The sequence below is a fragment of the Benincasa hispida genome, chromosome 8 (assembly GCF_009727055.1).
Source record: "Benincasa hispida cultivar B227 chromosome 8, ASM972705v1, whole genome shotgun sequence".
Taxonomy (NCBI): domain Eukaryota; kingdom Viridiplantae; phylum Streptophyta; class Magnoliopsida; order Cucurbitales; family Cucurbitaceae; genus Benincasa; species Benincasa hispida.
In genome coordinates, this window is record NC_052356.1 from 26,052,267 (window position 1) to 26,079,935 (window position 27,669).

Genomic DNA, 27,669 nt, shown 5'->3' on the forward strand with positions numbered 1-27,669 from the left:
TTTTTTTTTTTTTTTTTAAGAACTGATTTGGTTAAATTCTTTGTTCGATAATTCAAATTGCTAATTATGTCAATCTCCAATACTATGGTGTGAAAATTTGAACGTTGTTCATTTAAGTGCCAATCTAGTTCTTCATTCTAGCACCAAACATGTTGAATTGACATTATTTTGTGAGAGATCTAGTACAACAAAAGAAAGTTCGAATTCAACATTTTCTAGCTCATGGACAAATTGCAGATGTGTTTATCAAGCCACTCTCAATTACAAAGTTTCTTCCTCTAAAAGATAAACTCAATGTATGCTCTTCTCACCATATAGACTTGGGGGAGAGGGGGGAGTAATTAAGAGAGTTGATTAAGCTGGGATTTATGTATTTATATTTATTACAGCTGATCAGTTTATTTTCATTAGTTTGTTAGTCAGTTGTACATTTTGTTTATTAGTTTTTACATAATCTACCTTTTATATAAAAGTCATTGTGCTTGATTATTATCATCAATGAAATACTACATCATTTGTGATCCTCCCTTGTTTACATTTTGAAACTCTTTGGACCAAACCACCAAACAAAAAGAATCCACCAACGACGAATGACTATTCCATCCCTCAAGCCCCAACATAATTTCGAATTTGGCGAAAACTCTAAACATAATTTCAAATTTGGCAATCAACAATGGCTCTACAACAGTCCGGCCATTGAGGTTGTTATGTATAATACTGGTGCTACATGGGAAGCAATGGGAAACATCTATTTTATCCCTTTAATCCATCAACCTTGTTCTTCGAACCATGATTGGGATTGAGAAGACGAGGATCCATCCTTGATTTCTAGTTTGTGATGGAACTAAGAAGAGGTCGGAGAAGATGAGCAAAAAAAAAAAAAGTCTTTACTTAACCTATTTTATATCTCTTTTAACTTTTCTTAAAATTAATTTTGTAATTGTTTTTTCAAGTAATCAAATACAATTAACACATCATCAAATATGATTACCATCAAGCCCGTACTTAAATAGGCAAGGTCATCATTTTGATTTGAAATTTTAAAAATCAAAAGTGCATTTTATCCCATATATAAATAAAATTCAGATTGGTTTGATTTTTTATGGTTTTTTAAACTACTGAACCAAGGACATGACAGAGATAACCAATTCTCAATGTGAATGAACCAAAGAACTCAAAAAATTAGAAAACTAGACCGAAACAGCAGGTTGGGTCCGGTTCGTCAGTTTGGACCGAATGTTGAACCCCATCAATATTCAATCTAACACGTGGCAACTTTATGACAAAATTCAAAATTTGAAAAACACACATCTCAAACTTTTTGTCCCGCTGCGGACCCCACTTCATTTCATCATCCACCAATCAGTGTGTACATGTGGGCTCCACTCACTAGATTTGTTCAAACTTTAAACGGGCACTTCTCACTCACTCTCATTCAAAAATATCTGGTGGATAAGTAAAATAGAAATCCCCTGTAAAAGCCCCTACCACAATCTTCCTGATCTTCACTACACGTGTACAGACCAAATCAATCGATTGATCACATCCCCATAATACATCCATCCTCACCATTCAATTTCAAACGATACACCTGTTCAAAATACATCGCGTCACACACAAATATAGCTCCGCCACTCAGCCGTTTCCCAGCCCCGAGAAAAACGAGTTGAAACGGCGTCGTTTCTAGCAACGGCGTGCGTTTCAATTTTGTTCATCCCAGAGCGCCAAAACAGTTGCCAGAACTGAAGAAAAAGGATAAAAATCAGAGAAGAGTTGATAGTAGAGAGAGTTGTAGAGTCGTGATAATCCGGTGGATCTTTTTCAAGTTTTGAATTTCATTTCTCTGATTCTGTTTCAAAGATGGAGATTGGATCGGGTGCGATCGGGTCTTGCTCGAAAGAGCAGCTTAAGATCTTTCAGGAATGGTTCGGTTTGGCCGACTCAGGTATTTTTCTATCCTCAATCGGTGTTTCTTGTTCTATTTTACTCATCAACGATGTTTATCGTTTTGTTTTCTGTTCTTCTCTTTCCGTGTAGATGGAGATGGTCGTGTTACTGGAAATGATGCCATACAGTTCTTCTCCATGTCTCATCTTTCTCGCCCTGAGCTCAAACAGGTATCCCACTTGTTTTTTTTTAAGTCCATTGAGTTTAATAGCTCAATCTAGCGTTGACGCCTGGATACTGGATAGATTAGAGAATTGTGATCCTTTTCTGTTCATTTTAATTGTTGTTAAGTTTAACTTCGATGTTTTTAGTAGGATGTCCGAATTCGATGTGCTTAGGGGTGGATAATCAGTATTGAAAACTTTCTTATTTGAACGAGAATTCAAGAAACTTTTTTATTTGTTTATTTGGTCAAATATTATTTTTACTTTCATTTGTTATGTGGTCATAGATTTTCATTTGGTTTTGTTTTTAAAAATTTTGTGCTTATTGTTTTTCTATCTTTTTTTCCAAGTCACGATTGAGGATTTTTTTTTTATGGTAAACTTAGGAGCATTTTAACTATATATGCATCAATAAGTTAAATGCTAACACTGCATTTATTGCATCGAGTATATGCTTGTGCTGTCTGTTTTTCTTTGTATGACATGGGTAGTTGCACATTGAGTAAAGAGTTTTGCTCGGATCGTAAGCACAACTTTGGGGGGTTTACTTATTTGGGTGTATGATATGTATTGGATTCTTGAGTTACATCTTCTTCCCTTTTCTACGATGCCATAAGTGAAACTAATGTGATATTTCATTTCCTGTTTAAAGGTTTGGGCTATTGCAGACTCCAAACGACAAGGATATTTAGGGTTCAATGAGTTCGTTACTGCTATGCAGGTTCTATATTACTTTATTTGGAGTTTATTACATTAACCAGTACATGGAGCTTTTTCTAATTCTAACATTGTTTTGATAACAACCAGCTTATTTCTTTAGCACAAGCAGGGTATGACCTGAACTCAGACATCCTCAAGAAAGCAGGCAAGTTGAATGATGTGTTTCATATTTGTCTTTTACTTTTAACAATTTGAAGTTCTTTTGGCTTTTATTCTTGATTGTAACCGATGAATTTCTGGTCTGGCTCAAGACATCAAATAATACAGATATCTTCTGCCAGAATCTTTAATTCTGTGGCATGTCAGTATTTAAATAAGTGGTATGTTAGGTCTATAGATTAGTTTTACTTTATCTTCCTAATCCTCGAAATGTGACAATGCTTTCATGGTATATAATTCAAGAGGAAGCATAATCTAAGCAAATTTCTTGTAGACTGCCCAGGTGATAATATTGTGATTCAGGGCCAGTAATTATTTCTGACCAGTTAATCCATCCTCTAATAGTTGGTTCCTTGATTGATTTTATTGCATATTATTGAGCTAGATTATTTGAAAACTATTAGTGAAAGGTTCAGGTAGAAACGGATAAATCTGATTCATAGATTGTAACCAGAAAGTGCTTTCTTTGAATTCAAACATTGTGTTCATGTGCTTACATAACACTTTGCAAAGAAAAGGCACTACTTGTTTACTGTTCACTATAAATTGACGCCGTTCTATTTCCTTACAGCCGGCATGGAGGAAATTAAACTTCCAGTGCTAGAAGGCTTGGACGCTTTAGTTGTTGTAAGTAATATCACTCATCTGACAATGTTGAATTTCCATTGGAATACAGAAAAATTAATGTAAGCTTATCATTTTTCTGATTCTCTTTTCAGAAGACTAAGAGATTAACAATATCTAGCCAACACGAAACAAATGGTTGGAAAATTTCTGATCATTGAATTCCCATTATAAAATTGCCAACTTGGTCTGTGATTTAAATTGGTACTCTGCTAATTTAGGAACTGTTCAACCTATGCCACCGTCATCAAATCCATGGTTTGCTTCAAAATCTGGGAGCAAGGTACTATGGGTTCTTTTCTGTTGACTTTTTTTCTTTTTCTAGTTTGCCTATGTTTGTTATGTTTGTTTTAGACATTTTTTAATTTGTTCCAGATCTAATTTTTGCATGATAATAATGATATGAAATTGCAAATGTTAACCTATTCATCTGTGGTAATGTTATCCTCTGCATTATTTCTTGTTAAGATATCCCATACTGCGGTTACATCAATAATTGACGGTTTGAAGAAACTGTACAATGAAAAGCTGAAGCCTCTGGAAGCTACTTATCGGTTTAATGATTTTGTGTCCCCATTCCTGGTGAGTAGATTGGGAAACATCTTGTCCACTTAAAATTTTTAAGTAAAGATGGAAGAAGAGTTATTGCAAGGTTACTGACATTGTGTATAATGCTCTCCTTCAATGCCTTTCAAATTCTTTTTGACTTTGCAGACAAGCAGTGATTTTGATGCTAAGCCAATGGTAATGTTGCTGGGCCAATATTCAACTGGAAAGACAACATTCATCAAACACTTGTTAAAATGTAATTATCCAGGTGAGTTGAATTTTCTTTATCACCTTTTGTAATCTGCATATATAAACTTTGAATTATGACTTATTATTTATTTAATCTTTTTTTTTTCTTTCAGGAGCTCACATAGGACCTGAGCCAACAACTGATAGATTTGTAGTAGTTATGGTAAGGGAAACCCTTTCTTTGTTGTTAAATAATAGTATTGAACTCATCAATAATAAGTATTGTGTTAAACTATTTGCTTATCACTGCAGATGATCTTTCTCCTCTTTGTTTTTTTGTTTAAGGAAAGATATGGATTTAGTGTGTCTAATTCCATATTCACTTTTATATGTTTTTTTCTCCTTGTTGAATGTGTTTTTTATCAGTTCTCAACCGAAGAAAAGTTGGCAGAAAAGACTTAAAGTTTTGTTTTACTTCCCACTGTGTGAAGTTTGTTTTCACCGAAACTACTTTAGTCGATAACCCAAAATCAGATAAAATTTTGAGTCATCAAAGGGGCGTTTGGGGTAAGGAGTGTAGTTGTAAAGTTTGAGTTGTGAACGTCTTCTACCAAACAAGAAGTGGTATTCATAATTCCACTCTTCTAACTCCAACTCGTCGGGCCAAATAATCCCCAAACTTTACTCATGTAATCAAACTGGATGATATATTCTTAACAAGGGGGCATATGCTAACACGTTCATGGTTCCATTGGTTTATTGTGAATTTCTACTCAGTCTGGACCAGATGAGAGAAGTGTTCCCGGAAACACTATTGCTGTTCAAGCAGACATGCCATTCTCTGGTTTGACAACCTTTGGTGGAGCGTTCTTGTCAAAGTTTGAATGTTCTCAAATGCCGCATCCTGTATGTTGAAGTTTTTAATGGCTTAGTTAAAAAAATTTAATACCGTCAGTTCATTTTTTTCCTCTTAAATTTATGCAGTTGCAGTTTCATTTTGCTAAATTGGTATAATGAAGCTAATACTTTTCACCTATACTTTCAGCTCCTCGATCAAATTACATTTGTGGATACTCCTGGGGTTCTATCTGGGGAAAAGCAACGCACACAGAGAAGCTATGATTTCACAGGGGTTATATCATGGTTTGCAGCAAAATGCGATCTCATCCTTCTTTTGTTTGATCCCCATAAACTGGATATCAGCGACGAGTTCAAGCGTGTGATAGGATCTCTTCGTGGTCAAGATGATAAGATTCGAGTTGTTCTCAATAAAGCAGATCAAGTTGATACTCAACAAGTAAGATTTAATTATTTTCTTCTTTGCATTGTCCTTTACTGGAGGATTGTATATAATGTATAATTTTTACTTTCCATCATTCTAGTTAATGAGAGTATATGGAGCATTGATGTGGTCTCTCGGTAAAGTGTTGAATACTCCAGAAGTCGTTCGTGTTTATATTGGGTAGGTTCTTTGATTCACTCTACTCTATAGTTGTGTCTGTGTGTGTGTTTTGACGGGGGTTGCAGTTTACATAGTTGTCGTTTAATTATTTTAATTTATTGTTAACTTGATATTTCTTTTGGATATTGTGTTTGATGTTGACCTCAACCATTTTGATTCTCAATTGATTTACTTCGATCGTCTACCATATTTACTGATTTATATAAACTATAACGTCTGCTTCCTAACTGATCCATGACAGTTTGAGTGCTATTACATTCCTCAGCATTCCAGTTGTTTTTTAATCCAATTCTACATGACTCATCTCTGACCTTCATCGGTATCATCATTTTCTAGCATTTCTTGGTTAACTTTATTATCTGATTTTATCAGGTCATTTAACGATAAGCCTGTTAACGAAGCCTCTGTTGGCCCAATTGGTCGCGATCTTTTTGTGAAGGAACAAGATGACCTCTTAGCAGACTTGATTGATATTCCAAAGAAAGCATGTGACCGTCGGGTATAATTCTAAAAATACATGTTTTTGAGTGCATATGCAATAAGCATTGATATCTACCTTTTTTTCCCTTTTGGCATCACTATGGCCTAGATAACGAAGTTTTGATTTTCTCACATTCCAGATTAACGAATTTGTAAAACGCGCCAGAGCGGCTAAGATTCATGCCTATATAATCAGCCACCTTAAAAAGGAGATGCCTGCCATGATGGGCAAAGCTAAAACTCAACAACGGCTTATTGATAATCTTGAAGATGAATTTGGAAAGGTAGCTAAGCGCACTCTCTATATGTATAGGTTAAGTTGTAAAAAAAAAAAAACCCTTTTAACTTTCTCGTCTTTGTCCTATGTTTAAAAAATATCATCTATACTTTCAAAAAGTTACAATATTACTCTTGACCTTTTACCAAATTTCAATTTGGTACCGGAGAGGAGACTTGGAACGGTGTGACATTGCCCTAGAACAAAAATTTGGATCGTCACCTTGTTTTAGATCACCGTCACACTATTTTAGGTCTCAATTTTCGTCTAGCATTCTACTCCAAAGATGATTTTGAAATGTTTATGAAAAATGAAGGATAATATTGTAACTTTTGAAAGTGTAGTGTAATTTTGAAACAAAGTGTAATATTTAGGGGTATTTATTTATTTATATAATTTACTTAGATATATATCTCGATGAATTTCTATGTGAGGTGTAAATCATAATAAGTGAGAAATTCTTTGAAATATTTATGAAAAGTGAAGGATAATATTGAAACTTTTGAAGTATAGGGGCACTTTTGAAACAACGTACAAAATACGAAGTTTTGTTTTGTTTTTTTTAGACTTTTTATAATTTAACCAGATATATATCTCCATGAATTTCTATGTGAGGCATAACTGAAAGCTCGGGTTTTCACAGGTTCAAAGGGAGTACCACCTACCGGCCGGGGACTTCCCAAATGTGGAGCATTTTAGGGAGGTATTAAATGGGTATAGTATTGATAAATTTGAGAAATTGAAGCCTAAAATGATTCAAGCTGTGGATGACATGCTTGGCTATGACATCCCAGAGCTTCTGAAGAACTTCAAAAATCCTTATGAGTAAAAAAAAATATTAAATATCAATCTCAATCTCTCTAATTGCATTGCTACTTGCAATGAAAGTTGATGATGCAAAGTTTTGTTAGAATTCAAAATTTTGGGAACTTTTTATTATCTTTTTATTTCTATCTTCCTTTCAATTAATGCTCAAATGTATGTGTATCTCGTGGTTGAGCATTTTGATGTAATCTTCAAGTTTTTGGGTTTATTATAGAAACTAAAAGAGAATGGGGTTCTTCGTAGTTCATTCCATGGGTGAAAATAGTTGCTTTTTCTATTGAGAGTTTGTTGGCAGTTCGTGGCTTGTTGTAAGATAATTTATTATGTTTTATTAATGGTAACTCCATTTGTGCAATTGGTCCAAATAAATCGTTAAAACCAAGATGACGGAACCAAGGAAGATATATTAAATATCTAAGCTTGGTTTTATTGGTTAAAATATTTTTGTGGTTTTCTAGAAAAAAAAAAAAAAAAACCTCTAATTGAATATAAATATCACGTATTTATACTCATTGAAAGACACGTACGATATCACGTATTTATATTCATTGAAAGGCATGTACGATACATGTAGCTTGAAATGTCTACTAAAGTTTAATGACAATTTTAATTTTGATTAAATTTATTTTTCATTGAATTTAATTAGTAAATATTTATTATGAACTTGAATAATTAGTAAATGTCTCTTGTTTTGAGTTAATTTACTGTGTAAATGAAATTTATTGATGTGCTAAAAAGTTTTTGAGACAAATTTTAATAGGGGAATAAGATTTTGAATAATTATACTTATAATCAAGTTTAAATTTTAAATATTTGACATGAAATTTTAAATTATAGAAAGATAGAACAAAGTATAAAAATATATGAATAAAGAAAATTAATATATGATGTAATTTGAATAAAATTTTTAATTTGGAGATAACAAAGCTACCTCTTTATCTACGAAAATAAAATTGTGGATTTTCAAAACTCTATTTTGACATGGTTCAATATTTTCTTTATAAGTAATAAAAAAAATTAATTTCAATTTTTTTAAAAAAACTTTAATCTCTTTTGCAAGAGAAACCATTTTTTTGTGACATATTGAAACTGTATTTTATTTATTTCTATGAAATGTGGTGTATAATTTTTGTTTAATGGATTGCATGAGTTCAAAATTGAATTACTAGTATTGGAAACAAAAATAAGAGATAAATTTTTGTTTGCGCTATTATGTATGATGGAAAGGTCTAAAATTAAAAAGAAAATCAAAAGGAAAAATAAGATACAAAATTTTGTTTTTGCTACTGTGTTTGTGAAAGAAATATAAATTTGGAAAAGAAAAGTTAAAAAGATTAAAAAAATGTTTTGGTCTTGAGAATTACTTGTTGAAAAAAAAAGTCTTACAAAAAAAAAAAAAGAAAAGGTACAAAGAAAAGGGCATTTTATATGGTTATTTGTCATAGGAATAATGTTGTAGTTTTATGTTTCTTTAAAAAAAAAAATGTTATATAGATGGCAACAAGTGAACCTAAGCATAATTTTATTATTTATATTATATATTTTCGATCTAGAGGTAAAAGATTTACATCTCAAAAATATATGATATAACCCATAAAACTATGCTTAGGATTCTAATTAAGATTGGTAAAAGATTCATCCATCTCCTATTCACGTGTCAAATTAAAAAGAAACTTGATGATGTCATGATAGCATTAATGAAATAAAATAAATACGATAATAACCCATTAAATTCAATTCTTCAAATTTGAATCTAGGATTCTAATTCAACTTTCTTATCTCTATATAAACATATATTCGGGAGATAATAACATTACTTATTAAAATATTAAAAAATTATTTTAAATTATAAAACTAGTAAAAATATTTATAAATATAATAAATATCACATTCTATCAAATTGTTATATTATATAAATATTTTAATTCATTTAACCATTCTAAAATATTCTCATAATTAAAATATCCGATTCTCAATATCCCAATCTTGTTCTTACTTCTTAGATAGAAAAAACCAATCCTTCCCGGCAAAAGTATATAAATAATAGTAATAATAATAATAAGGCATTGATCAGAAAACCTCGGCCCGAGATTTGTTGAACGGAGAGCCAAAAAATGGATAATAGGAAGATGGGGAAAAGGTTTGAGGGGAAGGTCGCCATTGTTACTGCTTCAACTCAAGGTATCGGCTTCCAAATTGCTCACCGTCTCGCCTTGGAAGGCGCCTCCGTCGTTATTTCTTCCCGCAGACAGGTTAATTCATACTCCCTAATCAACGCCCTTGATTCTGCTGTTTTCCTTTGTGATTCTCTTGAGGTTTTTTAAATCATCGACTTCTAATCGTCGTTTTACGTTGATCAAGTCGGAACGACGATTCTCGAACTCTTTCTTTTCATTAGAAAGCAATATTACTTGCAGGATGACTTTGTTCGTTGTAATCTTAACCTCTGCCTCAGATCTTCTCTTAGTTACTTAAATCTCGCCTTATTTGATTTTAGTCTTTATTTTATCAATTATTTTCTGTCTTTTCTTTTGAATTTTGTATACTCTTTTCGATCTCTATAGGGAAAGCACAATGTTGGATTTGTGCTTTGAAATACACAACAGTGTTTGAACATAGATCATATCAGATGTCTGTTTGGTGTAGTACAAAAAATTTTACCAACAAGGACAGAAAACAGATTTTATGAAATTTCAAAAGTTAAGACGGCATCTTGGATTATGAATATGAAAAATTGAATGAATTAGACAATTGAAGAATCAAGATAGGATTTAAGTTTTCTTTTTTGCTGCCAAATTTGAGATAGCTCAATACTATTGGATATAGCTTCTACACCACACTTAAAAGCTCACCTTCTAATCTCTTGTCATAGAGAGAAGAAATTTTCTTCATAAAGAGTAGCGATGATAAACATAAAGTAGACAAGATATCAACTTAAACAAGAATCTTACTGTCAACCACTTCTATCAATTTGGTTAATATATGTTCTATGGTAAAGTGTCATTTTCTTTTAATAACTGGTTGATGTACAAAATGTTGAAGACTTAAATGGACAGCAGGAGATAAAAACTTTTCTATTCAATATTTATGTGAAGCATAAATCATGAATGTTATGGAAACTATAACATAAAGTTTGTGGATGCTTCATTTCTTAGTCATATTCCTGTTGTTGGCCATTAGTGCATCCTTCCTGACTATTCAATAATAATGATAATAATGAGCAAATGGAGAAAAGGAAACGGAGTCGGAGGAAAGGAAGGCAAGAATTAAAAAACTAGATATATTTTGGTTATTTCGAATTTGTTTTCAGCAATCAGCAACAACTTTCTGGTTTTGCGAACGAAACTTCAATGGTGACATGTTTGCTTAATTCTTTTTTGGTTTCCCTATACTTTGTTCTTACAGATGGTTTCTTTTTGAAGTACTTTTGAAATATTTCTTTTTTTTTGGGGCTTATGAATTTGTAGTAATTTTTTTCAACAAGAAACAAAAGAATGAGTAGTAATTTTAAATGCACAAGAACTCGATCCAATTGATCACAATTCTTAAATGCAGTTTGTTTTCACTTTACTCGTTAACCTCATTACCTCTACTAACTACAATGAATTTACTTCTGCATTTACTTTTATGTTTTATGAACTCTTCTCAAATCAAATGTTCTTATAGATAAATGTCGACGAGGCAGTTGAAAAACTCAAAGCTCAAGGACTTGAAGTGTTAGGGATCGTTTGTCATGTATCAAATGCACAGCAAAGGAAGAATCTGGTGGAAAAGACTATTCAGGTGACAGTAGTTTTATGCTTGCTTTCTAAGTTCTCCTGAACCTAGTGAAAACTGAAAGTGGTTATAATAGATGATCCTTTAACATTACGTTATTGGTAGGTTCAAACTCATAAGGTTTTTGTTTCCAAAGACAATTAAAATTCTCATTTCATTAACTAAAAAACGTTGCCAGATTTTCGTTATTTCTCTTGTATTTTTGTTGATAATTAAGAATAAAGTCATATCAAGCTCAGAGTCAATGATGTAATCCTGCTACAGTATCTCTAACTCGCTGCTCTTGTATATGGTGTTATCAATAAGACAATAATGTTACAGTTTTCTTTTGGGTAAGAAACCTGTATATATGTACCTGTTCTCTTTCCCATTGCATATTTCAGTTATTAGTTTGAGGTTAATTGACATTCATTGGTTTGCTTACAGAAATATGGAAAAATAGATGTAGTTGTATCGAATGCAGCTGTCAATCCATCAGTCGAATCCATCTTGCAAACTCAAGAATCCGTCCTTGAAAAACTGTGGGACATAAATGTTAAAGCTTCAGTCCTCCTTCTGCAGGTACTACACCGAAGCACAATTTTTCAGAATATTGTCATGATTCAGGGCTTTTTGAAAATAAAGAATATTTCTATTTGAGATGGCATTCTATTTTGTATGAGAGTTCGATTATTTGTCCACTTAACACGTCTTTTGTACTACTCTCCTAACTTCTCAAGTCCTTATTCACTCACCAAAATATTGCCTATCTTCTCTATTCTTCTCCTCCTCTATTTATAACCACAAGTATAACAAACTCCCTAGCTAATTACTAATACACCCTTAATACTCTAATAACAGCCTCTAATATCATTCCTATCAGAACACTACTTGTGTATATATTTGAATTTTGTAAATTTCTGCCACAGGAAGTAGCTCCTCACTTGCAGAAAGGCTCTTCAGTTGTTCTGATTTCCTCCATTGAAGGATACCAGCCTTCTGCCTTATTGGCCATGTATGGAGTGACAAAAACAGCCCTTCTTGGACTGACAAAGGTTAAACAATGGCTTTACATGCTTTTTTTCTCCGACTCTTGTAACTTTTGAATAATAAATAGCTATATATTTTTCTGCTTATTATTCTTCTTGATTGATTTCCTTCAGGCTCTTGCTGCGGAGATGGCCCCTGACACTCGTGTAAACTGTGTCGCTCCTGGTTTCGTGCCAACACACTTTGCTGGTTTTCTTGTGACTAATGAAGCCGTTGTAAGTAACTGTTTTAATGCCTTGGCCTTTTTATTGCTCTGGTAAATATGTTTTAAGTTCTAAAGATAGTATCATTCGATTTGAACCAAATTCAGAGGAAGGGGGTTGAGTCAAAGACTTTACTCAACCGGCTTGGTACGACTGAAGACATGGCTGCTGCCACTGCCTTCCTGGCATCAGACGACGCTTCATATATTACCGGGGAAACTCTGGTTGTAGCTGGGGGGATGCCTTCCAGACTCTAGGCTCCTTTGCACTGTATCCTCAAGTTAAATAAATTAGAACTGGAGGGTGTTGGTTGGTTTTCTTTCTTGATTAGGAATTCAGAAATAAATATCTATATAAGCTCTCGTTTGCCTTTTTGCCTTCTTACTTATTTTGGGTTAGCTTTTGTAACAGAAAAAAAAGAAATCTCATTTATCTCAATAAATTTTATAGTGATATTTAATGTGTAAATATGGCAACTTCTTGTTTGCCCGTTAATCTCCAAGAAAGAAGGTAGTGCAGTTTTTGGTTGTGTTGTTTATCTAAGTGAAGTGTTTTTTTCGATTCGTCCTGAATACTTGATGGGTTGATTTATTTTTCATTTTGCTTGAATCAATATTACATTATAGACTAAATTATATAAAATATTCTCTGTGTTACGAGGTGTTTTAAAAAGCCCTTTGGATGCTGGCCTAGGCTCAAGGTGCAGGTATGGCGTCTCGCACTAGGCTTACAAAATAATTAGTTGCCTTTAGATGTGCACCTTCTTTGAAGTCCCAATGCGTTAGGCTCTGAGTTTGGGGTTTTTTTCATTATTTTTTAAAATGGTAACAATTGAGGTTTTTCTTCTTTATTAACTAAAAAAAATTAAATTTACTAAGTCTAAATGTAAAATTTCTTGTGTTTAGGTATTTTTTTTTCATATTTCCACATCAACTATGCTGTATTACATTTATATATAATGCGCCTCAAAAAAAAAAAAAAAAAACTGCCCTTTTTTTCCAACTTGTGTTTGGTTTTATTGTGCTTGAGCTTTAAAAACATACAATATAATAAATATTATTTTTGACATGTCATAAACATTTCAAAACTATTTTTGGAATAAAAATCCTTTAGAATTTCAAATGAAAATCAAAATATGGAAGGACGATGACTTAGAACAGCATGGTAATTAAAATATTCATTTTTGTCTGAAATTCTAAAGATTTTCTAGTTCAAATGTGATTTTGAAACAAAGTTGGGTAATATTATGATTTAAAAAAAAATTAATCTATATTATGCCATTTCATTACTTGAAAGGATTGAGTGTAACAATCTCATTCTTTGGCTCTTGCACAGTACATTAATCTCTCTTCTTCTTGCATATAAGATTCCACCATCTTCATCTCAAATAATAATAATAATAATAATGTATATATGTTCTTCATTTTTAGGCATCTAAGTCCATTTCTACACACTACAAGCACTGATTTCGTTACCAACAAGGGTATTCTCGAGGATTTTTATGGTGCAATGGGAGCAAAGATTCGAACCTCATATTCTTTTAGTCATTACCACATATTTTATATCATTTGAGTTTAAACTTATTTTTTCATTTTGATAATTGGGCACAAATTTCTCCCAAAATATCAACGGTATTAAATATTTATTTGGGTTAGGTGTATTTTATTGCATATTAATGATTTATGTTTCTAAGTTGGAAGTGGCCAATACTAGAGAAACAAAGCGAGAGAACAAAAGCACATGGAAGTAATATCCAAAGAAACAATTTATGCTATGTTTGGAGTGCACCAGAAATATTTTTATTCAAATAACTTGACAACCCAGATAATTCAGACTATCCAACAAAAATGTAAGGATTGGATTGGGTTGAATTATTCTATTTTTATTGGGTTAGATTAGATTGTGAGTTAGCTAAAAAAAATTGGAATAATAAGATAAATAGTATAATTATACTATCATTTGAAAAAATAGCAAACGGCAGAGTAGTTTTGAATTATAGCAAGACGCGTGGAGATCACATGAGTCAAACTTTTGGAAATCCTAAAATGTCATTATCGTTCTCTTTAAAAATGTAATTAATTCGACATTTGTATTAATGAGACTGTAATTAATTCAACTATATATTCCAACAAATTTTCAACGGCAACTAACTTGATTATTTCAAGCTGATAATCGTCCTTAAATTTCGCGATTTTAACCGTTATGAATTTATGTATCAAATTTATATTTATTTTGAATTTTCAAATCTTCTACAACAACTAATTTTTAAATCTTGGGTATTCTCCAGGATTTTTATGGTGCAATGGGAGCAAAGATTCGAACCTCAATTCTTTTAGTCATTACCACATTTTATATCATTTGAGTTAAACTTATTTTTTCATTTTGATAATTGGGCACAAATTTCTCCCAAAATATCAACGGTATTAAATATTTTATTGGGTTAGGTGTATTTTATTGCATATTAATGATTTATGTTCTAAGTTGGAAGTGGCCAATACTAGAGAAACAAAAGCGAGAGAACAAAAGCACATGAAGTAATATCCAAAGAAACAATTTATGCTATGTTTGGGAGTGCACCAGAAATATTTTATTTCAAATAACTTGACAACCCAGATAATTCAGACTATCCAACAAAAATTAAGGATTGGATTGGGTTGAATTATTCTATTTTTATTGGGTTAGATTAGATTGTGAGTTAGCTAAAAAAAATTGGAATAATAAGATAAATAGTAGTAATTATACTATCATTTGAAAAAATAGCAAACGGCAGAGTAGTTTTGAATATATAGCAAGACGCGTGGAGATCACATGAGTCAAACTTTTGGAAATCCTAAAATGTCATTATCGTCTCTTTTAAAAATGTAATTAATTCGACATTTGTATTAATGAGACTGTAATTAATTCAACTATAATTCCAACAAATTTTCAACGGCAACTAAACTTGATTATTTCAAGCTGATAATCGTCCTTAAATTTCGCGATTTTAACCGTTATGAATTTATGTATCAAATTTAATATTTATTTTGAATTTTCAAATCTTCTACAACAACTAATTTTTAAATCTTTGTTTGAAATTTAAATTATCATATTTTATTAATGATCTCAACTTAAATTTATTGTTTTTATTATACTTTCTATTAAACTTAATCAAGAATCACAGTTTTAAAATACTTTTGAACATCATATTTATTATCGTTTTCTTCATCCTTTCGACATTTTCTTCTTATGATTGTTAAACCATTAAGAGTTTTGTTCAATGATAAGTAAGATGAAAATAATTACTATCATGACTTCCGATTTATAGAAGTTTCTATTGCTTCAAACACATATTTTAAACATCTTGTCGATCTAATCCAATATGAGGTTTTTCAACTTCTGAATGTATTATTTGTCGATTAACAATCAGGATGGTTGCAGAAATCCTAATGTGATTAGAATTGTGGAAGACAAAGATGTGAAATCCTAATGTGATTATAATCGTGGAAGACAACTGACGACAAGTCTACTTTGCAGGATGAAAGACTTGGCTTAATCGGTCATGAATAATAGTTCAAGTCGCAGAGTCTCTTCTTTCTAAAGTGATTCCTATCAAGCCATTGTGAAAAGGTATGCCAAGCATATAGATGGTGTTGGTATTAACCTGTTTGCCTTGGGAGTCTTATACCTACCTTGACTGATTCGATCAAGGAAGGATGTACCAACCTCGAATATTGTTTGTTTCTCTTCTATTAATTAGATCTCCATGATTGACATCAACACCACATCATAATTGGTTAGTAATTTCAATTGACGATTTTTAATTGGGATTTTCACACTCTAATCTAAATCGGTTTCTTTCTTCATGAATGCAATTATTTAGATAAAGTTTTTATTAGTCCAGTCCTCACTTTCTAAACTAATATTTTGGTCTAGAACCAAGAAAAAGTATTGTTACATAATTTTGGATAAGTTCAACATCGATGTAGATGGTTTAGTTGAGTGATTTTCAATTGCAGTGTATTTGTTTTTAAGTTTAATGTATAGTTTGGAAACTAATTACACTGTATTTATAGGTCACATAAATATCTCATTGGAAGTATCGCAAAAAACTTTCAAAAGATCTTTGATGACTACAAAACCTTTGTCCAAATTATAGTGTAATTAATTTTTCTTTAACCCTAAAATGCCCCCATCTGGATTTTCATAATTTTTAGTAGGGTGGAGGAAATTATGGTTGCGATGATAGATTTAGAGACAACAATTCTATTCACGACTAAACCATTGTTGGCGGAGGAGCCGATTTCGGAGAGAAAAATGGTGGCAACTTGGTTGGAGAAGGGGTCGGTGGAGTGATTAGAGCCTAGCCAACCGATAATCTCTAGATGTTAATTTTAATTACAATATAATTATAAATATTTCTTAATAAGTCAATTGCAATATCATTTGGATGGCTAGGGGTAGTTTAGACTTTTATAAATTCGTTATTTTTTTATTTTTAATTTATTTTTCTTTTTTTGTGAATGAAATGATGATTTGCTATATATATATACATGTACATGTATTTCTCTTTATTTAAAATTTGATTACTTTGTATTAATTAATTTGTGAATTTTTAATATTTTCTTTTAAAATTATTATGATATTTGTATTTGTTTAAAGTTTGCAATGAATATCATAGATATTTAGTATTTAGCATTTGATTTTATGAGTTTTTTTAGTTATTAGTAATGTGTTGTATATAAATTTTTCATATTTTTCATTAAAAATAAAAAAATAAGTTATAACCTGATAACCCAACCCAACCAAAATTTTGGGATTGAGTTGGGTTTAGTTAAAAACTTTATTTGGTTTATTTGGGTTGTCAATTCAACCAACCCGAATTTTCAGATTGGTCGAAATAACACTCTCAATCCAACCAACCCGAATTTTCAGGTTGATCGAAATAACACTTTCAATCCAACCTAACCCATATACACCCCTACTTGTTTCAAAGTAATCTATTATAGTCCACTTGAACTTAGTTCGATAGTCAAGACCTTAGCAAAGGTTATATGTTTGACATTCTTATTAATTTATTCTAAAAAATACATGTATTAAATCAAAATGAACTTTACTTAGTGGTACTGGTATACACCTCGATTCAAGAGGTCAAAGTTTCAATCTCTTACATTGCATCTGCTGTACCAAAAAAAATGCATTATTAAAAGAAATCTTTTGTAGTTGCTTTAATAACATATTTTATTATAACTAGCAAAAAATGCATGTATATTGCACATGAAATTTCATAGTTTTATATTGAAGTATAGAAACATACCAATGATTAATAGCTATAAGTTAGGGAAAAAAAAACATTTTTAGTCTTTGAGTTTTTTTTGCTTGAAATAACTTTTTTAGTCCCAAAGTTTTTAAGAAAAGGTTTAGAATGATTAATAAGTAATTTTTTTTTTTACTAATATTTTAAATGTAGACATGACATTTTTAAATTATTAAAAAATGAGAGTGTAAGAGAAAAGAGAATATATATATAATATATATATATATATATTATATTATATATATTAATATATATATATATATATATATATAATAATTTTTATTTTTTAATTAAACCATGGTTCAAATTTTGTCTAATAATATATTTATAAATCATGAAACTAGATACCAATTAAATATTGAGTTAATATAATTTATTATTAATTAATTTTTTTTGAAACACTATTATCAATTAGTTTATGAATATGTTTTATCTATATTATATAAAGGGTAACGAGAAACATTTGATTTCTTCTTTTGCTCCTTTTAATTGATGGTCATTTAGATATCTTTGAGTAAAAGCTCATTAAAAACCATATCGTAGGGTGACACAAGCAAAGGTGTCTCAAGGTCGAGCATAAAAGTTTACTGTAAACTAATGAAGAAGACCGTGGGATGTGTTGACAAACATCCCTTTCCTACGTTGTCTCACATTTAAATCATCAGAAAGATCTCATTGTATCTCTAATATCTATTCTACATGAAATAAAGGAAGAACAATTTTTTTTAAAAAAAATCATATTTTATCCTCTAATCTCTTATTCATAATTTTTTTATAAAAAAAAAATCGCATTTTATCTCAAATATCTAAAGCTATATAAAGATAAACAAAATTAAAACAAATAACATATTATCACCTGATTTCTTATTCACAATTTTTTTTTTCTAAAAAGCGTATTTAATCACTAATAATCTCTACTTCATATTAAATAAATGAATTTTCTTTTTAAAAAATAATATCAAATTATAATTTGAAATCTAAAATTTCTATGTAAATAGCTAATTTCAACCTCTCATTTTTCATTAGGTATATTTTTTTAAAAAAAAAAAATTTGTTAACCAGTTCTATCTAACTCTTTGCTTTCTTTATTTTCTTCTTCTTTTGGTTTTTAGAAATTTTGTTATAGGTATTTTTTTTTTAACTTCTTTAATAGCAACATCTTTTCCAATATTTATTTTCTTTCTTTAAAAAAATTTAATTTCTATGTTAAGATAACACCCTTTCATCTGATTAACACGTGTCCTCTTTTTCATTTTTTTTTTTCACTTTTAAATTTTGTAAAAGCATATAGAGTGATTTAATATAATTTTTTTATAAGCTTTTATAGTTTTTTTTATGCACGCATTAGATTCACCTAGTGATCCTACTAATCCTCACATATTGAAGAGGATGGAGAAAAGACCTTACTTTTGAGGTCAAGAAATTTCTCAAAGTTCAAGCTATTTAAACACCGACAAAGTGACGGAGAAGAGAGTGAGTTTTAATACTTCTGTAGTTTTTTTTTTTCCATGTTTTGTTATTTCTTTTCTTTTCAAATATGTTGTAAGTACACACCAATTCATTAAAATTTCAAACAAAGTTTAAAATCAAGAAGAAGATGTTGCAAATCGAAAAGAGATTTTTTTAGAGCTTCTGTTTGCATAGAAAAAATTATATTTTAGTTGAAATTAAAATTTGAAAAAACTAGTTAAAATTATGAGGATAATCAAAATTTCTTTTCCAATTAAGAAGGAATCATTGTGAGATTTTATTCAAAAAAATAATTTATTTTAAATAAAGTTTGAAATTAAAAAAGATATTCATATCATCCCAACCAATTAAATAAATATAGATAAGAGTATAACAAAAAAATAATAATATTATGCTTTAAACTAAAGTTTAAGATTAAGAGAATAATTACATCATCCAATTCAAAATAATTAAAAAAATATTTTGATTTAATTTAAATTTTTAGAATTAGGAGGCTTATCAAATCATCCAATAAATTTTTTATTAAATAAAAAAATTAGCACGTATTCTTTTCTTTAAAATTCTTTTTAAATCAAAGTTTGAAATTAATAAGTTAATCAATTTATCAAAATACAGTTAAAAAAATAAAAAACTAAGAGATTATTATCACGAAATTTTAAAAAAATATATTTTAGTTTAATATAATGTTTAAAAGTAGGAGGGTAATCAAATCATCTAATAAAAAAGTTTTTTTTTAAAAAAATTATCACGCAATATATTTTTCTAAAAAATCTTGGTTTAAATTAAAATTTGAAATTAAGAAAATAATCAAATCATTAAAATGAAAAAAGAAAAATCACATTTGATCTCTAACTAATATCTACTTCACATTAAATAAAGAATTATTTTTTTTATTTTAGAAAAATTGCATTTCATCCCTAACTAATATCTTAAATAAAAGGAAAAATATTTTGTTTAAAAAAACAACATTTTATCTCTAACTAATATCTATATCATGTTAAATAAAGGAATTTTTTTAGAAAACAAAATCACATTTTATGTCTAGATCACAAATTTATATCTAACTAATATCTACTTCACCTTAAATAAATATATATTTTTAATATAATAAAAGACAATCACATTTTATCTCAATCAAATATCCACTTCACATTAAATAAAGGCAACATTTTCAAAAAATCACATTTTATCTTTAACTAATATCTATTTTATTTTTTTTTTATTTTTTTTAGAAATTTGTAATAGCTACTTCACATTCTATTAAGGAAAAATAATTTTCTAAAAAATCACATTTTATCTCTAATTAATATCAAATCAACCCAATTTTTTTTTTTTTTTAAAAAAAAAAATCACATTAGGAAATTCTTTTTTAAAAAATCACATCTTATCTCTAACTAATATCTACTTTTTTTTCTTTTTTCTTTTTAGAAACTGTAAAAACTATTTTTTAAAAAAGTCACATTTTATCATTTTATTTCTAGTTAATATATACTTCATGTTAAATAAATAAAATATTAAAAAAAATCACATTTCATCTCTAATTAGTGTCGTAGCACGTTAAATAAAAGGATTTTTTTTAAAAAAAAAACCAATCTATCTAAATTATTTTTGTAAAATCAAATTTGGAATTCAAATCTAAATTTTCTCCACGAACATTTGAATTAAACTTTTAGTTTCCATTAGGCATCTTTCTCTTTTTTCTTTTTTTTTTTTTCTTGTATTGGTTTTAATTTTATTAACCTCACTCTTTATTTTTTGATTGAATTTTTTTGTAGCTTAATTTCTTTAAGTATCATCGCCACGTTTTTGTATTTTTTGCTTATTTATTTTTTAGGACAAGAATTACTTTTTAGGACAAGAATTACATTTTTTTTGTGCTTAAGGTATGTTATCTTTTTAATTTTTTTTAATAACGTAAATTGTATTTTTTTTATATTTATGTGAGAATAAAATTTAGATTGAATAGTATTTTTAATTTATATATATACATGATATATGACATTTTCAACGTTATGAAATACGTGCTCCCACTAATATTATAAAATTCGTATAATTATCAATTTACAATGTTATATAATTACTCATTTTATGAACTCGATGACTTGAACATAAATAAAAGTTCAAATTACATAACAGGCCCCAAATTATCTAGTATTCCTGTGGTAGTTACTCATTTCATTAACATTTAACAACATAATTAACAAATACATTGTCTTATTAAATAATAAATATATTGTTTTATTGTATAAGATCCACGTAATAGATAATTTTTATTTTTGGATAAAATACCATGCTCATCCTTCACTTATGGGAGTTGTTTAATTTTATTCTCCTACTTTTAAATGTTGAATTTTAGTTATTATATTTTTAATAAATCATAAATTTAGTTTCAAAGTTAGTTTATGGTTTATTTTTACACATTTTTTATTATCTATTATCATTTTCATAATAAACTTTGGAAATATATATTATATTTTCTTGCACAAAACTTGTTTTTATCATTTAACCAATTTCGATTAAGAAAAAAAAGCTTTGAAGACCAAATTTATGATTTATTGAGAATATAGTAATTAAAATTAGATATTTAAAAGTACATAGAATAAAATTGACCAAACTTCAAAGTAGGGAGATCGAAATACATTTAAACATATATTATATTTAATATGAATACTCCTTTTATTACTTTAATTGAAAGCATGGCATTATATGAAATAATATTAAACAAACACAACTCCTAAATATGACATTGAGAATATAAGTTTGTTGAACTAAAAAAGAAAAGAAAAACATTTAGAAAACTTATCGCTCAAGCAAGCTTTAAAAAGTGCAATTAAGTCTAAAAAATGCAATCATAAAATAACTACTCAATCAAAATGGAATCTTCACCAAACATTACTATGTTAGTCAACAATTAATTATTTAAAGAGATTGAACATTATTTTGTTTGAATTTGAATGAAGCCTAAATCTTAAGGCTTCCATTAATGATATGAACAAAGGAAATTTTATACTTTACCATCATTAAAATAGGAATAGACTTATTTTTATAGATTGGATAGGGTTGGCAACGGGGTCGGGCGGGGTGGGGTGGGGGGCATCCTCCATCCCCGGCCCTGTAGGGGAAATTATCCCCCATCCCTGCCTCATCCCCGCCATTTGAAGGCGGGGATGGGGGCGGGGATTCCCTGTCGGGGAAATGGGGTCCCCACGGGGCCCCATTCGTGGCAGACTTCAACGGAGTGGGAGGGATGAGCGAGAGGGGAGAGATGTTTTGTTGCAAACTGCAGAGAGCGAGAAGGGACTGAGGGATAAAAAAATATATATAAATTCGGGATCGGGGATTAATCGGAATCGGGATCGCAGTCGGAGTAGGGGCAGGGATACTGTCCCCATCCCCACCCCGTCCTCAGATGGGGCCTCGAATAAATTCTCCGATTTGACTCCATCCTCGGTCAAACCGGGGAATCCCTGGCCCGAATGGCGGGGACCCGACCCTCGGGTTTTTTTGGCAACCCTAAGATTGGATATACTACTAGGGATGTCACTACAAAAAATCATTGAAAAATGCATAGATGATAGACTTGTATTTTGACATTTTATCAATATTTATAGGACAAAAATGCCCCTCAACCCAGATTTTGGTTTTTAAATTAAATTTAACCAACTAACCCCCATCCTTACAATTGAGGACACCTAGTTAATCAAAAGTAGAAATAAATACAAACATGATAAAATTCCTAATTTTCACAATATCAGAGCCATGTATATACATAAAATTACAGTTTAATAAACCTAACAATAAAAAATGTTGGTTTTTCACTGTATATATAATGAAACTTAATTAACATAGAATGTACCTTACTTGTATTGGAAGTACTGGATGACTCAAAATTTAATATATGAATAAATTTCATTGTATGTATAGGAATGGAAACATTGAAATGCATATATATAAAAAATTTTATAGGGTACTTAAAAAAGGAAAACACTATTTTTAATTAAAAAAATTAGTCCAAAACAAGAGCAAGTGCTAGACTACAAGCTGCTAGTGTTATTCCATCAATGAAAAATAAGTAGTAGGAGTGTTCATAGGTTGGGTTGGGTTGAAAGACTTTTTAGACCCAATCCAATTGTGCGGGGTTGTAAATTTCTTTAACTCAAATAACCCTTATTAAAAAATGAATTCAATCCAATCCAACCACGAAATATTTGGGTTGGGTTGATTCGAGTTAATCGGGTCATTTATTTAAAATTTTGTTATAAAAAGAAGCAAAACTTAAATGTGTAAAATTCTAATTTATTTTTATATATTGAATTAAGATTAACAACTCCATTTCAATTTATATAGTGAAAATTTTCTTTCTAAAGTACAAAGAAACTACTTCTAAGAGTGGTTGAAGAATAAATTATTCAAAAAATATTTGAATTAAATAAAATTAAAATCAATATATATATAAATAATTGTGTTATAAGTAACAAAAGAATATATTTTAAAGTTAATAATAAACTCGGGTTGGTTCGGGTTGGTTTGGGTTATATTAGGTGAACCCATGAACCAACCTAACCCATAAAATTTTCATTTATTTGAACCCAACCCAACCCAAATGAGTTGATAACCCAACCCAAACCGCACAGGTTGGTTGGAATGATCGGTTTGGGTTGGGTTATCAACTCATGTGGGTTGAGTTGGGTTCAAATAATTGGTTGGAATGATCGGTTTTTTTGGGTTATCAAGTTTTTTGAACACCTCTAAGAAGCAGGGTTCACAGTCAAAGTGGGTAGCGATAATGAGGTATATCGAGTGGTATACAACAACTTATAATCTTCTTATATATTTTATTCATTAATTTTTTTAATTATGTATGAATAGGAGCATGAATCAAGTATGGCAGAAAGCAGGGCACATGGCAAATGGCAGGTGAAAAAGGGTGTAAAAAGAGATAGAGACATACCAAACGCTGTAAAGAAGGGAGGTTATAAAGCCAAAAACAAGAAAACCAAGGAAGTGGAAGAAACACATTCTACCACAATAGATATAAGTAACTTAAAGTAACTACATGAACATTGATTGTATTAACTGATCATAATCAGTTTGACGTACTGAGTGATGAGAGGGTGAATTGTTGGCACTGGCATTAGTGCAGTCTGATTATGATCCGTTGTCTGTATTGGATGGGAGGGTTGAAAGTTCGGGCAAAAGCCTAGTGGGAGGTGGTAGGTGTGACTTCTTGTAAGTTTCATGATTTGGTGTTCCTGGAATGTTAGGAGGTTGAATGACCCAGTCAAGTGTAGGGTGGAGGCGGATTTTCAGTCCTTCTCCTCTGTTACTTTCTGTTGTTTGCTTGAGACAAGGGTTCGCCGTGAAAACTTTGGTACGGTGGTGGGTAAGTTTGGTGATGCTTGGAGTTGTGTGAGTAGCTACAGTGTGAGAGGAGTTGGGAGGATCTGGGTGATGTGGCAGAAGAGTGTCTACAATTTTATTCTGAATGTCAGTGGGGATCAACTCTTTTCTAGAACTTTGGTGGATATTGTATCTAGTGCTAGGTTACATATTGGTGCTGTGTATGCCTCTAATCACGTGAGTAATAGGCAGAAATTGTGGACCCAGTTGATTAATGTATGTGCCTCGTGGCAGCTTCGTAAAGTTGTTATGGGTGATTTTAATGCTATTCGTAGTAGTTCGGAGGATCTTGGTGGTTGCCCTAGCTTGAGGGAGATGGAGGAGTTTGATGGGGCGTTGTTGGAGGCGTATCTGGTTGAGATGGGTGTGATAAGTAACTAGTTTACCTGGACTAGTAAAGTTCAGGAGAATGGTATCTTGCACCAGTTGGATTACGACTTAATTAATGAGGCATGAAAGGTGACTTTTTCGTATTCAGAGGTTAGAGTTGGAAGTGGGGGATTACTGATCATAACCCTCTTCTGGTGTCTACAGGAGAGATGAGGAATAGTCACCTCCTATATTCCACTATTTTACTCATTGGGCGGAGGCAAATGGTTTTATTGATACTATCAGGTCAGTGTGGAGAAGTTTTGAGGATGTATCTCCTATAGTTAGCTTTGTGTGAAATCTGAAGGTAGTGAAGCGAGTTTTATGTGTCTCGTTTGGTAGATGTATCTCTGTGTTATCTAATGAGGTGCGGGTTGCTAGGCAGGTTATGGGAGGATGCTCAGGCCAAGTTGGAGAGGGATCCTTTTTCAGAGTCGGTGTGTGTGGAGGCAGCTCGGGCCACTAAGGTATTCTGGTCAGTGGCTAGATTGAAGGAGGCGTCGCTTCGGCAGAAGGCTAGGGTGAGGTGGTTGGAGTTGGAAGATATGAACACGATGTTTTTTCATTGTTGTGTCCGTTCTCGCCATAGTTTGTAGGTTTATTCTCAGTTGTGGATGTTGGGGGGACTCGTTAGACGGTGCATGACAGGGTGTCGGGGTGGCAGTGGATTTTTTTTGTAGTAGTTTAGGATCTCAACATATGGGATATAGGGATCTTACTGCTCGGATTTGGGATATTGTGTAGTTCAGTTGGTTGCGGAGGCGGGGACGTAGGGGAAATTTTCCCCCATCCCCGCCCCCATCCCCGCCATTTGAAGGCGGGGACGAGGGCGGGGATTCCCCGTCGGGGAAACGGGGTCCCCGCGGGGCCCATTCGTGGCAAACTTCAACGGAGAGGAGGGATGAGCGAGAGCGGGAGGGGAGGAATGTAAAGAGCGGAGGGGACTGAGGGATAAAATTATATATATAAATTCGGGGTCGGGGATTAATCAGGGTCGGGGTCGAGACGGGGATGCTATCCCCATCCCCGCCCCGTCCTTGGACAGGGCCCCAAATAAATTTCCCGATTTGACCCCATTCCCGACCCGAACGCGGGGACCCTCCCCATCGGATTTTTTCGCCAACCTTAGATCATGCCTTAAGTGGTAACCTAAATAGGTCTGTAGTATAAGGATTAAGGAGGGATTCCTGATCCTTGTGACACTACGAATACGACCCACTTTGTAAGGGTTTACAAGTGTTGTAAACTATTACAGATGGTAGATCCTGACCATTCATGTGGAGACATGCGAGCAGGGGTGTCCTCTACAAAGAGTTTGTATAAGACCGGACCACGAGATGATTCATCTTTATATATAACAACGTTGATACTGGAGACTTACATCCCACCTAAACGACCATAGGTGACATGACCTCAATCCTAAGTGTTTTGAGAACTCCTGCCTTTGAGGGCAGTTCTTTGATTAGTATCAGTGAGAGTGGCCAAATTGCCAACTCAATATACCTACCTTTTTGGGGACTTGTCTGATCTGAGAGTTGGGAACTTAATTACACAAGATGGAATTCACTCCTTCCCCGAAGCAGGAATAAGTAGATAAATTGCTCCCTTAAGGACTGATTCGGGGCTTGAACATAGTGGCCATAACTTCTCTTTGGAAGAGAGGACTCAATCATAGTAGGACTATGACTTATGTTCATTAGAGGGATCAGTGGTACTTAAAGAGTTAGATATAACTATAGGGGCATAACGATTATTGGCCGAGCTGTACTTACGAGCGATCTGTGAAGAGTTGTCGCACTATTGATTAGTTAAGATGAACATATAATATATCTGTAGTAAGGAGAGTTCAGTTGTCGGTCTTTAGTGGAGTGTCTAGCAGTTAACGGATGGTAGATCTTGTGACTAAAGAGTTTAGTCAGTTATTCACGTACCGTTGGAGCTTCGAGCTATAGGTCCATAAGGTCCCCTTGGTAGCTCAATGGATTCAAGTTGAGAATCAGTTCTTGGTGTTGGTTTGAAATGTTCAAATTGACAAGAGGTATTTTGATTATATATGATATGATCAGTGTGGTGTACATCAAGTGGAGGGTTAATGTAAATGAGATTTACATTAAGGACCATGAAATAGAAAAAGAGCTATGGTTTGTATGTTTCCTGAGATGAAATATTAAAATTATAGGTTATAAATATAGTATGATAAGTTGGTTATCATTTATATTTATAATAATATTAATTATTTGATAATTATCTCTTTTTCTCTAATAACCAATTAAGTGGGAGGTTATTGGTGGTTTCATGGTAACTGTGAGATAAAAGGAAAAATGTTTTCCTAAATTAAGTAAGATGTTGATTTGATTTTTCCAATCTCGGAAAGTTCTCACGAAAAATACTGTCAAGTAAATCAGATTTACTAAAGACGGTTGGGAGAGACTAGACGATCGTGGAGTGTTCCTACACAATAGACACTCAACTAGCCAATGAGCTAAACGATCGCATAGCTTTAGCTAGGCAATCGTATAGCTTTTGGTAAACGATTGGACATCGACCTATACGATAGGCTTTATCATCTCCTACTTGCTCAATCGTTTACACGATTGTTCTCCTCTGGTCTCATGCTCTAACAAAGTCCACACAGAGCTCACACTCTGGATTCTCATATCAAGAATATCAAGGTAACCTTTTTGGTGGTGTCATACTCAACTCGACACAGTCGAGGTTCTGTGGAGGCCATT

General features: G+C 31.6%; 2 protein-coding genes across 3 annotated transcripts; both read left to right on the forward strand.

Moving 5' to 3' along the window:
- Window positions 1-1,679: 1,679 nt before the first annotated feature.
- LOC120084217 (EH domain-containing protein 1-like) lies at window positions 1,680-7,677 on the forward strand. 2 transcript variants are annotated; one of them, XM_039040122.1, is made up of 16 exons: window positions 1,680-1,945; window positions 2,038-2,117; window positions 2,764-2,832; window positions 2,919-2,976; window positions 3,562-3,617; window positions 3,713-3,752; window positions 3,836-3,897; window positions 4,083-4,196; window positions 4,329-4,431; window positions 4,526-4,575; window positions 5,130-5,258; window positions 5,398-5,649; window positions 5,735-5,814; window positions 6,187-6,313; window positions 6,435-6,578; window positions 7,215-7,677. In XM_039040122.1, the coding sequence occupies exons 1-16, from the start codon at window positions 1,861-1,863 to the stop codon at window positions 7,398-7,400; spliced, it is 1,635 nt and encodes a 544-aa protein (XP_038896050.1). In that variant the 5' UTR covers window positions 1,680-1,860; the 3' UTR covers window positions 7,401-7,677. The 2 variants fall into 2 exon arrangements, with proteins under 2 accessions (XP_038896050.1, XP_038896049.1); XM_039040121.1 differs by having other exon boundaries at window positions 1,681-1,945; window positions 3,710-3,752.
- Window positions 7,678-9,420: 1,743 nt separating this feature from the next.
- On the forward strand, window positions 9,421-12,966 carry LOC120082711 (tropinone reductase-like 3). Its single transcript, XM_039037991.1, has 6 exons — window positions 9,421-9,648; window positions 11,063-11,179; window positions 11,600-11,734; window positions 12,082-12,207; window positions 12,316-12,417; window positions 12,513-12,966. Exons 1-6 carry the CDS (start codon window positions 9,511-9,513, stop codon window positions 12,660-12,662), a joined length of 768 nt encoding a protein of 255 aa, XP_038893919.1. The 5' UTR covers window positions 9,421-9,510; the 3' UTR covers window positions 12,663-12,966.
- The last annotated feature ends 14,703 nt before the right edge of the window (window positions 12,967-27,669 follow it).

What these genes read in the sequence shown, in the direction of transcription:
- LOC120084217 (XM_039040121.1), top strand. Translation starts at nt 1,861, where the DNA reads ATGGAGATTGGATCGGGTGCGATCGGGTCTTGCTCGAAAGAGCAGCTT. An exon ending in AGTTCGTTACTGCTATGCAG is followed by an intron (nt 2,833 to 2,918) that starts GTTCTATATTAC and finishes GATAACAACCAG; the next exon opens with CTTATTTCTTTAGCACAAGC. An exon ending in TAGCCAACACGAAACAAATG is followed by an intron (nt 3,753 to 3,835) that starts GTTGGAAAATTT and finishes CTGCTAATTTAG; the next exon opens with GAACTGTTCAACCTATGCCA.
- LOC120082711 (XM_039037991.1), top strand. Translation starts at nt 9,511, where the DNA reads ATGGATAATAGGAAGATGGGGAAAAGGTTTGAGGGGAAGGTCGCCATT. An exon ending in TGGTGGAAAAGACTATTCAG is followed by an intron (nt 11,180 to 11,599) that starts GTGACAGTAGTT and finishes GTTTGCTTACAG; the next exon opens with AAATATGGAAAAATAGATGT. An exon ending in TTGTGACTAATGAAGCCGTT is followed by an intron (nt 12,418 to 12,512) that starts GTAAGTAACTGT and finishes AACCAAATTCAG; the next exon opens with AGGAAGGGGGTTGAGTCAAA.